The sequence below is a fragment of the Diospyros lotus genome, chromosome 1 (assembly GCF_014633365.1).
Source record: "Diospyros lotus cultivar Yz01 chromosome 1, ASM1463336v1, whole genome shotgun sequence".
In the NCBI taxonomy this organism is placed as follows: Eukaryota; Viridiplantae; Streptophyta; class Magnoliopsida; order Ericales; family Ebenaceae; genus Diospyros; species Diospyros lotus.
Genome location: NC_068338.1, coordinates 51,137,781 through 51,149,457, shown reverse-complemented (window position 1 = coordinate 51,149,457; position 11,677 = coordinate 51,137,781). Strand labels below are relative to the sequence as shown.

At 38.8% G+C, this 11,677-nt stretch overlaps 1 protein-coding gene across 1 annotated transcript; it reads left to right on the top strand.

The window, feature by feature from the left end:
* Window positions 1-7,485: 7,485 nt before the first annotated feature.
* LOC127796610 (gibberellin 20 oxidase 2) lies at window positions 7,486-9,591 on the top strand. Its single transcript, XM_052328849.1, has 3 exons — window positions 7,486-8,200; window positions 8,514-8,835; window positions 8,967-9,591. Exons 1-3 carry the CDS (start codon window positions 7,647-7,649, stop codon window positions 9,243-9,245), a joined length of 1,155 nt encoding a protein of 384 aa, XP_052184809.1. The 5' UTR covers window positions 7,486-7,646; the 3' UTR covers window positions 9,246-9,591.
* The last annotated feature ends 2,086 nt before the right edge of the window (window positions 9,592-11,677 follow it).

The following is an 11,677-nucleotide window of genomic DNA, read 5'->3' as shown; positions in this document are numbered from 1 at the left end:
CTATCCTTGACGATTAGGAAAATACAAGTAATTTATCCAAGATGTGAGATAATTTTCTCTTACAAAACTACCCTTGACATTCAAGTAATTTATATATAGCATGTTAAATACATGTATCATTGAGTAAAAACATGTGTCAGGACCCGAAAGAGGGATTGATGCCTTTTCAATTACAATTGTATTACATCAATGGTTTGTATTGAGCCCTCAAAGATCTTAAAAAGAGGTGTCTTGGTGTATATTATTTGCGGATGGCATTCTTTTGGTAAATTAGACAAAAGAAGGTAAGAACATTGAGGTTGAATTATAGAGGGACCCCTTAGAATTTAAAGATGTCTAGTTGAGAAGATCAAAATTGAATATATGGAATATAAATTTTGTACAAGTAGTACGGTTGAATTATGATCAGACTTGAAAATTAAGTTATGCTAAGAAAAAATTAGTTTTGATATTACAATTGTTTAAGCAAAAAAAAAAAAAAAAAAGATTATTGAAAATGTTACTAAGGTAGGATGGTTGGAGCGGAAAAGTGCGTCTAGCTTTTTTTGAGGTTAATTTTTTTTTTCTTTAGATCTAAAAAGAAAATTATATCAAACAACTATACGATTAGGTTTATTATATGACAAAATACGAATAGTTATTTATCTATATGTGCAAAATTCGAGTATAAATAAGATGAGCTTGTTGAAGAATGTTAAGAGTTATTAAAATAAGATGTATAAGACCTAATTAACTTGGTCGGGATATGTAAAAGTAGGTCAATAAATAAACCTATATGAAGAGTGTGTTGAATAGAAGAGTTCTGTAGCAAGAGAGAGAGAGAGAGGATTAGAAAAAACATGCTGGCAATAGGCATGGCATGGGATTTTATAGCCTTACATAAAATATGACTATGAATAAAGATGATTGAGGAGTTTAGAATTTATGAGACTGATTTCACCTAGGGATATTAATGCTTGGTAGTGGCGGCGTTATATTTCTTAGTTTGGGATAATTTATGAGACTGACTATGAATAAAGATGATTGAGGAGTTAAAATCATTGGTTGGATGTGTTTATTTGCTAGCATTTCTGCATTCGTTGGATTCATTGTCTCACATTGGTGTCTAGTTTCTTTTCTAAACTTACTTAAATACCATAACTGAAGGCAGTTATATTTATTCAAAGACATAATCTGCCAGGATGATGAGCTGAAGCAGCTAGACCCTGCGTGGGAGGTTGTCTTTGGCATATATCAATGCAAATTCATTATGTGGATGCCCTTTCTCCTTGATGATAGTCTGCATAGGACATTCAGCTGGGTATGCTTGAGAACCTGACGACAATTTCGCTCCTGGTTGAGAGTCACCTTCACCTGTTTGCTTTTAGCTAAAATGATTTTCTCCATGATCAAAATCGTCCAAGGATAAAGTCCCCACCGCTGTATGTGGGAAGCCTAGTGTACAACTAGGACAAGAAATACCACCATCTTCACTTCCAAAAGTTTGTCTCTTTGTACAACTGGGTTCTTTTTCCTATATGGTGGCCGAGGATTTGGCTCCTCCTGGTTCCAACACCCCTAAGTGACATCTTGGCGCAGATTGCACTTAAACATTAAGGCCTCCAACTAGTAGTATCACTCTCTCACCTCTAAAAAACTCGGGAAAGTTCATCTTTTCCTGACATGACATTGCCTGTTATTATCAGACTACATTCCTTTTCTCACAGAGGTTATACCAGGGACAAACTTGTGCTTTCAATTGTTAATGAAGATTCATCTAGTGTTGCAACTTCTTGTGAAAAAGTTAAAAAGGAAAAGAGAAAAATCTACAGACAAACTCCTAGGGATCGTGTAGGTTCCCCCTGAGAGTCGTGATCTCTTTTGGGTTTTAGAAGCAACCACGGAATACTGTAAAATGACTAGCACGGTGGAAGGAAGTGCAACAGGAACATGTCTGTGCGGATGTAATTCGGCAGGAATACATTAGGTATTGCTGGGATTAGATGACAATTTGAGCAAGCGAGCCAAACATGCTTCACAGCCTGTTTCCTCTAGAGGAGCTAGATTAGGAATGTAAGAATGAAGCATTGAATCGGGCAAAAGGGGAGAGATAACTTGGTAATGATATTTACTCATCAAAACCAACATATATTGGCCCCGGGGCTCCACTGTTTTGGCTAGGAAACATAAGAAGGTTGCCATTAGGTTCTGATTTCTCCTTAAAAGGAAAAAGGAAGTAATTGCATTAAACAAGATATGTTTTATGCATTTCCGTAACAAAAGACAACCAACTTTTGAAACTCATTTCTGTCATTGTTCAAACCATTCTTTTGCCCTCAAGTAAATCCAGAACCAAAATCAACTGAGATTGTCTTTGCTCCCCATCTTTAATAAGATTAAATCCCTTACCAGACCCACTACCGAATGAATAATGGTGCAGACAGAAGAAAGTAAGCAATCTTTTAGTGGATAAAGAGAGAGGATGGAACTGTGTTTGTCCTAAATGTGACGCACTGATAATCTTATAGCCTTAGTGTTGTAGTATAGTCTATAGATCCAACTTTGTTGGGTCAATCAGTTTCATGGGATTTGTTCTTGTTCTTGGAGAGAGTCAGTTGCCCCCACCTTTTGTCTGCATGACATTGTGACCACTCCACCATCATGTTAGTTGCCTCCGGTGATGGACCATGATGTTCCCCTTCCTCTTCCCCACCTATCCCTGTCTTGTATTAATGAAATATGGGGATGCTGGAAATTATTTCAGATTTTATCTGGAAGTAGTGGACTTGTGTTGAAAAACTGGGACTTGATAAAGGAGAATTTGGAGCACTAATGTTATATTTGGAACTAGGATTTGTGGAAGGAAAAGAAAAGAAAAGAAAATGAATGTTCTTACGTCAATGTAATATTGCATGTATCATGATGCGGGCAGAGGAGAAAATGAGAAAGAAGAGAGGGAAAATAGACTAGGTTGAGAATAGAGAGGAGTTGGGGGAAGGGAGAAGAAACATACGGGAAAGGAAAAATGTTTTGTGCCCTAAGAGGGCACCACGTGAGCAAAAATCTTGATTCCCTTACCTAATGAGTTGCTTTAATGGTAACGTTAAATTTGTAAATATATTAACGCCATTATTTTTCTTGATCTAAAGATTTTTTTATAAATATAATTATATGGCAGCTACTTATTAGTTTGAAGTATCAAGATTTTCTGTAGATGTGTCTTCGAGACACAAAGTAATTTTCTAGAGGGGTGATAGTGAACCAAAATAAGGGGGATCGTAACCAATTTTATTCAAACTCAAATCATATTTTTGTGTAGATCAATTATCACTATTTGTGGACTAAAAATCCTAGAATGCATAGGATTCTTTCAAATTTATCCAATATCTAAGTACAAAATCTTTAGATCACAGGCACATAAGTTGTATACTTTTGTGCACTTTTCCCCCGTCAAAAATCTCTGTTCAAAACACGACCTAAGAGTGCACATAATTTTTCTCTGAGAGTTTTATTAGACCGTATTTAGGTGATGCTGAAAAGTGTTTTTTTTTGGTGTAGTTTAGTTCTAGGAAAGCGATCAGACCATGGCAACGATTACAGCTCATGCTGCCCTGCAGCATTAAATTTAGTGCAGTTATATACTGCGCCTAGTAACAAGGCCAGGTTCCTTCTTTCCTAATTAGATCTACAATTACAACAATATGTTACGTGCAGCGGCTTGTTTTGAAGATCCAGGGTGGCCATGTCCCCCTTTATCTTTGTCCTTGTTTACGCCCGTCGGACTTGTGCTGGGCCTCTCTCCGTCTTTCTACGTGCCAAGCTGAATTTTCTTCTGAAACTCTGGCAAGTTTGAAACCAGAGTTCCAGTCTACTCGCTGTCTATTCAAATTAAGTCAGAATGTCTTGTTATTTGATTCTAGAGTAAAAAAATATAACTGTAGCTGCCAACTAGTGGTTGATTTTGATGGTTCTCACTGTCTGAACTCATGCCCAATACTGGTGTTGGTGGTTGACAATGGAATATGTTGTAGCGATTGAAGTTATTCTTAGATTGCTTAGTGATGCTTCGTCTTTCCAAAATATCTTTCTTGTCTCTCGACCTCTTTGTGATTAGTGGGCAACTGTTCTCTGTATGATTTTTGTCTGAAAATAATTGATTCAGTATTCCATAATAATCTGTACGATATTGACATGAATAAAATTCTGGCTGAAGTTATTGACCCAACTCTCTGACACAGTTGGTTCCGTTATTGTTTATCATATCGTATGAGGATGCTGTCCAACATTAGTTCCATACTTAATTTGTCAAAAGTCCACTCATAGTAACTTGTCTCTTCTCCACCCACCTTCCCTTGTCAACAGATTTGTCAAGTGTGGTTTTGAAATCACAGAGCTTTGAATTTCAGTTGAAGCAGGCTCTCTCTGTTCTTTCCACGCTTCACATAACGTGACTTCTCTGCTACTCATGTTTCATGACGCACTACTAAGAACTTAAAAGAGATATTATTTCTTAGCATCTCCCATGACTATATTACTTTGTCATTCTAGTAAAACAAGTTAAGAGAGACTAAGCAGAAACTGCAACAACAACATCGACATATCATCGTGGTTTTATCTCACTATCTAAGGTTGCTCCTATTTCATGACTTTATCTTCGGAAATGTCTTTGTAGCTCGTATCATTTATTTTAACTTCTTGGTGCCATAATCGGAGTGGAGCAGCCCACAGGGCACTTCTTATTATTAGAACCACTTTGTTGCTTAGCGTATTACATGATGGAGTTTGTAGGAACATACAAAGTGTCAATGGATTGTACATGGTGTAGCCTTGTGCTATAGCAATGTTCACATCAGATTTTGGAGTTATTATGGGTTATGTCATAGTCATGATTTAGAATGGAAAGAGGAACATATATAGTGTTGACTGGGGCCAGCCATGTTCGTGTGCCATTTTTGTTCAACAAGACACCTTTCTTTCGAGGCCACTTGGTATTAATTCCAAGTCCCATTCTTCTTTTTATTTCCTTGTAAAAGCTAAAACCAAAGCCAATGGGGGCATAGGCTGTGTGCCCATTTTCTTACGTAGTCCCAGCAAGCTCCCACTTAGACCCACCACTTATCAAGAGAGAAAAATAAATAAACAACAAAGGAGAAGTGGTGGATGGTGAAAAGCATATTAACTACATATGGAAACATGTTCACGCCCATTCATTTCCTAGTTTTGGATTGCAAATCCACACCTCATTTCGCTTTGTCTTCCAATGTCTAATTAGGCTTTTAGTTTTTTTTTTTAATTTTATTATATTCAAAATTAGCATTTTGTCTAATAATATTACATTTATTTTTATTTTCTCGCTTGCTCCACCACTATCCATGACATGGGATGCCATGGCCATGGCCATCAACAACTCACAAAAATTCTTTTTTTTTTTTTTTTTTTTTTTTTTATGTGTGGAGATTGTTGGTGACCTCTTCAATGACTTTGGGTCAATGAAAATATTTTTTTTTTAAAACAAATGAAAGTAAAAAAATGAAAATTGAAAGTAAAAGGTTTAGGCCTTGATTTGTTTTTAAAATCACTAAAAGGTTGCTAAGGACACTATTAACATTCATGATCATTTATAAGAAATAATGCTATTCATTTAGGCGATATTTTTCATTGAATAATAAAAAGTATAATGTATCTTTTCATTGTCTAATCAAAAGGTGTCACTTAGGTTGAAAATTCAGTTTAGATGAATAGCAGTACTCTATTTATGAGCAACGTTTGGATGAGTCATAGGGTTGGTGATTTACCTGTCATTATTTGGTAACGTGCTTTTTGAATAAATGGCTTGTTGTCTTAATGTTCACTATTGTTGTGGTTATATTATCCTCGACAACTTATTTGGTTATTTAATTTGTCAACAATTTAACTTGTAAAAGTTAGAGAAGAAGTTGAAGTTAGGGTTGATTTAATTAGAGATATGACATTAGTTGGTGAAGGTTGACCTTTTCTTGTACTACCATTGTGCATTCATAGTTATGTTCCACCATCACTTTGCTTTCCCGCCTCCCCCTGCAACTCAACTCAGTCTATTTTATCAACCTTCACTTTTCTCTCACACAAGTAATAGTGTACGTGTCACGTTGTTATCGTGTTGATATAGTATCCTAATGTGATAAATTTCTTCATATAACCACTAACAATTGATGAAGATAAATTAAAGATATAGGGCTCAATGAAATGAAAGCCGCCCCTTTGGCTGCCTTGGCCTTCTCCTCCTCCTCCTCCTCCTCCTCCCTGTGTCTTTGTCCCCTTCAAGATCCCAGTGCTTCCAAGTCACAACCCTCCCCTTGTCTCGTCCTCTCAACTTGAATTTCGAATCATTTTGGCGACTGATATTAGTGCATTATACATATAAAGTCAGACCCAAAACAGTTTACCCAAGTGAAGAGTGATGATTATTTGCTAAGCGAGCGCCTATCTTTGCTGTTATTTAGAATAAAAAAATCAACCTTCAAGACGAAACTAACCTTTGCAATCCAACAAGGAGGACCCCGTCAAAAGGCTTTTAGCAAACGAAAATGTTATCCACAAAGTCGTGTTATGTTACATGACAATCGTCAATAACTCTCTAATGTATGTTACATGACATTCATATATATATATATTTATTATTTATTATTTGTAGTAATGTAAAATCATTGTTCGAAAATTGAGTGTCAAACAAAACATAATTATTCTTCTGTCTCTAATGAACAAAGCTGTAGGACAAATACAAGAATAGCAACAACATGGGTGTCGAATGGATGTGGTGTCATGGAGCCACGGAGTGGGAGGGGGGCGCTAGGGCTAATACATCGAGCACTGGCACATGCTGATGCTTTCGTAGGAGATGATGGATAGGATAGGCATAGGGCGGATCTATTGTATAGTATAATGTATATCATAGATTATAATAAATTATTAATATATGTTGAAGAAGGAGGAGGAGGAGCAGTTAACTAAAACGGGGGTGACGATAGTGTTTGCTGTGTCTCCCTGAAACGCCTTGGGAAACGCTGTCCCGCTCCTAACCAACATATGACACTCCCACCTTCCCCTAATTTTCATTTTCCCAAGTTACAAGACCCCACCCCCACTTTATACCTTTCAAAATTCAGTAGATATTGGATAACCTTAATTTATTTAAAATGAGAATCAGCTTTTAATAAAAAAATTTACAAAAATTCAATTTATATCCAACCCAAAATTAGCCATTACCACTCCCAACGGCCTTTTAATTGGACTTAATAATAATAGGAGTGCTTCTTTGCAAATTTATGGGCAAAAGTATTGCTACCTCATGGTTCTAATGGCATTTATTATAATTTTTTTTTTATAAGAACGTCCTTTCACGTAAGAGAGAAGAACTTAAATAAATAGTTGAGAATATGTCACTGTTATTATCTTATTTTTATTTTTTTAATTTTAATGGGAGGGTACCAGCGACAAAGAGAGACTATAAAGATTCGAAATTTTGGCGATCGATTTGCCCAATGAACGGCACTGGCCTTTCTTCTATCGCCTTTCCCACCCTCCTTCCCGCCTCTTAACTATTTCTTCTTCTTCTTCCCCTTCTTCTTCTTCCGCGCTCTCTCTCTCTCTCTCTCTCTCTCTCTGTGCAATTCCTAATTCTTAATGCAATGGCAATCGGCTGCATCGATAACCCAAACCCACTGTCCATGGCCAAAGACGACACCAAGCTCGAAGACCAGAAGCCCCTTGTTTTCGACGCCGCCGTGCTGAGCCACCACGCCACCATCCCCTCCCAGTTCATTTGGCCCGACAAGGAACGCCCCGCCGCCGCCACGCCTGAGCTTCCCGTTCCGCTACTGGACTTGGGGGGCTTCCGCTCCGGCGACTCGGCCGCCGTCATGAAAGCATCCAGGATCGTCCGGGAAGCCTGCCTGAAACACGGCTTCTTCCTTGTGGTCAACCATGGAGTTGATCCCCAGCTCATATCTCAAGCTCATGCTAATATGGATTCCTTCTTTGAGCTCCCACTCTGCCTGAAGCAAAGGGTTCAGAGAAAGATTGGCGAGCATTGTGGATATGCCAGTAGTTTCACTGGAAGATTCTCGTCCAAGCTGCCATGGAAAGAAACTCTCTCTTTTCGCTTCTCTACGGAGAAGAACTCATCCAACATTGTTGAAGACTATTTCAGGGACAAAATGGGTGAAGATTTTGTCGAATTCGGGTACGTATGTTGCAAATTATTCCAATTTGTTAGAATAGCTTTAACACCACTTAATTGCTTGCTGGGATAACTTTGATGGTATATCCCTTGTGGTGGGACCGTACGTCCGTAAATGCGGGCAGGCATTGATCAGCTCAGACTATTTCAAATTAATTTTTACATTTCTATTTTCTCTTAATTTTTCAACCTTAACAAATGGTATTATTAGAGTTATAAACTCTTGACGTGATTTGGTCGGATCTCTCTGTTTCTTTCCCTCTTAAGGTTAATTTCATGATTAGGAATCTAAATTTTGTTGCGTATGTGCATGCAGGAAAGTTTACCAAGAGTACTGCAATGCAATGAGCACGCTTTCCCTTGGGATCATGGAGCTCCTGGGGATGAGCCTGGGTGTAAGCCGAGCCCATTTCAAGGAATTTTTCGAAGAAAACGATTCCATAATGAGGCTCAACTACTATCCACCATGCCAGAAGCCAGACCAGACCTTAGGCACAGGGCCTCATTGTGATCCCACCTCTCTAACCATCCTTCACCAAGACGCAGTCGGCGGCCTCCATGTCTTTGTCGACAATGAATGGCGCTCTATCATCCCGAATATCAATGCTTTCGTCGTCAACATTGGCGACACCTTCATGGTAAGCTAGCTTCCCGACAGAGCCATTACCGCATCGCCTTAATTTATTGGGGAGGTCTTGAATGTATTATTCAATTAGATTTTTGAGTGGGGACCCGTTGCTTAACTTAATTTGGATTTGATGTATTTCAGGCTCTTTCGAACGGGAGATACAAGAGTTGCCTCCACCGGGCAGTGGTAAACAGCAAGACGCCGAGGAAATCTCTGGCTTTCTTTCTCTGTCCGAAGAAGGATAAGGTGGTGAGCCCGCCATCTGAATTGGTGGACAGCAAGCACCCTAGAATATATCCAGACTTCACGTGGCCGATGCTGCTCGAGTTCACCCAGAAGCATTACAGAGCGGACATGAACACCCTCGAAACTTTCTCCAACTGGGTGGTTCAAAACAACAAAAACCAGCTGGTCTCGTAAATAATTGTTAAGCCATCAGATCAATCAAAATTAAAGCTAGCTTGCTTCTTGCATGGCAGCCTCCTCCTTGCTTCAGGGAAGCATTGATGGAGAAGATGGGGTTTTCTCGCTAATCTTTTTGAAGGCAGAGGCAAGGGGAAGGGCCATCTTTGTTTCTTTCTATCTCCTCCTTTTTTTTTTTTTGGTTTCTAATGTTAATCAGTCAAGTAGACCAGGCGTTAGCTAGAGTAGACGATAAGATAGATAGCTGAATAAAGATGAAGATGGGCCAATTTTGTATTTTCTTTCGTAATATATAGAAACATTTAATGAACAGCATTACCTCTTCGCTTTCCTTTTATATGCCAAAACCTATAATTAGAAATTAAGTTTTGAACTTTAACCCTTGTTTTTTTTCCCATTAACTTTTTGTGGGTCCTCCCCATTCCAACCAACTACCGAAAGCGCGCGCGCGCACACACACACACACTCTCTGTGTTCATTTGGGTCACTTTAAAAATTCATTTAGCAAATTTAAGTCACTTTCAAATTAAACAATTTCTCTGACTTCCCTGAACATGATAATAATTTCGAATTAACTCTCTGCATCAGTTATAACGTTTCGACTTTTCATCAAAACAATCCTATAGGTGAAAGTAACTTCTTTTGAATTTACAAGCTTCCAACTTTCTTCCTTGTGATTCTTAATTAAATCACTTGGCTCAAAATGAAGTGCTTATTGTTTATAATAGTTTTATTTTTTTTAAAAAAAATAAAAAATCTAAAATCTAAAATCAAGATACCCACAAAAATTTAGTGTTCTTCCTACTTGAAAAAACCATCGACACACCACGCATATTCTGTGTTAGTATGTATGCGGTGCGTCACATCTTGCATCAACCAATAGTATTGTTAATTTTGAAATGGTTGGATCGATGAGTAATGGAACATGGCCGCCAGATGCAGCCAAGGCCCCCCAAAATATTGAATTATATCACTCCCTCTCGATCGGACTCCATTGACAGAGCTTTCGTTGTAAGGGGATTCTTCTCTGCAAGTGTTTTGGTTGTATTCTTGTTTTTATTTAACTATTTATTATTTCCACATATTATATTATATATCTGGAGATTTGGAGGGTTGTGGCAGAGAGTATATATAGTAACACCTGTGGGAGTTGTCTTCTTCTTGTTTTGTCCTCGAATGCTGCAACATTCTTCGAAAGATATTATTTATACATGCCTACACTTACGTCAATTTTGTGAAAATAATGTGCTGGCCAGTGCCAATTCCCCACCACTGTTGCTCGCTCTCTTTTGTCGCTATTCAAGCAATTCCATATGTACAGTTTCACCTCTTATCTCTCTAATATATATATTTATCTCTCCCCAATTTTTTTTTACTCTTATCCTTTATGATTTCAATCGTTTCCACCACCACCACTACTCCTACTACTTAGATTACCGTTGATTTACCGGAACAAGGGCTCCTCTAAAAAATGAGGCCTTCTATCATTCATAATTCTATTTTATGATAGTTTTTTATTTGAGTTTTTGTTTTATTTATTTTATTGTTTTATTTAGAAAAAGATCATCCAACTCCCCAATTCGATAGTTTATTTTTTAATATTAAGTAATAAATAATGAGGTATCATTTAAACGAAGAGGTCTCCCAACTCTCCAAATCTACGACTCATTTTTCATATTAAATAATGAATAATAAGGTACAAACTGTAATATCCCAAAAATAATAAAATTTTAAATTAAATTTATCTAAATTAATTAATTTGTTTAAAATTTGAGGCGGTGCTCGTGAGCTTCTAGGAAGCTTCCTCCATTCCTCTGATATTTGAAATCGCAGAGAGTGAGAGATAGAGGGAGCGAGCAGAGAGAGAGCTCGCGAAAGATTGCGAAGGAGAGAGCATTGCCGAGAGAGGGAGCCGGGCCAAGAGATTGTGAGAGGGAGAGAGATCGAGAGAGAGAATGGCCGAACTCGCCATGGTTGATGCATCACCGAGCTGCTGTTGCTGTGGCCAAGTGAAGCAAGCACGCGGTGAAGACGAGCAGCGGTGGCCAGTTGAAGATGGCCTAAAGCGACCGCGGTGGCTAGCAGTGGTGGCCGCTTGGAGCAGCGGCCATGGCCGACGCACTAGCAACAACAACGCGGAGGTAGCGTGCGCGTAGGGAACCAGCGACGCGGAAGCAGCTCGCGTCGAAGGCAGCCATCGCTGGCGGCCTTGCAGTGTTGTGGAGCGCTGGTTCGTGGTGGCGTGAGGTGGTAGCCAGGAGCTTTAGCGGCAGCTATGGCCGTTGCGGCAGTTGCAGCGCGCGCGGTGAGCGTGGAGGCAGCAACGGAGGCCGGCAGGGGCCGGTGTTGGTGCGTGCAGGCGTGCGCGCCATGGGGAAGAAGAAGAAGAAGAAGAAGAAGAAGAAGAAGAAGAAGAAGAAGAAGAAAAG

Coding starts and splice junctions, on each gene's coding strand:
- LOC127796610 (XM_052328849.1), top strand. CDS start 7,647: ATGGCAATCGGCTGCATCGATAACCCAAACCCACTGTCCATGGCCAAA. Junction 8,201..8,513: donor GAAGATTTTGTCGAATTCGG/GTACGTATGTTG, acceptor ATGTGCATGCAG/GAAAGTTTACCAAGAGTACT. Junction 8,836..8,966: donor ACATTGGCGACACCTTCATG/GTAAGCTAGCTT, acceptor GATGTATTTCAG/GCTCTTTCGAACGGGAGATA.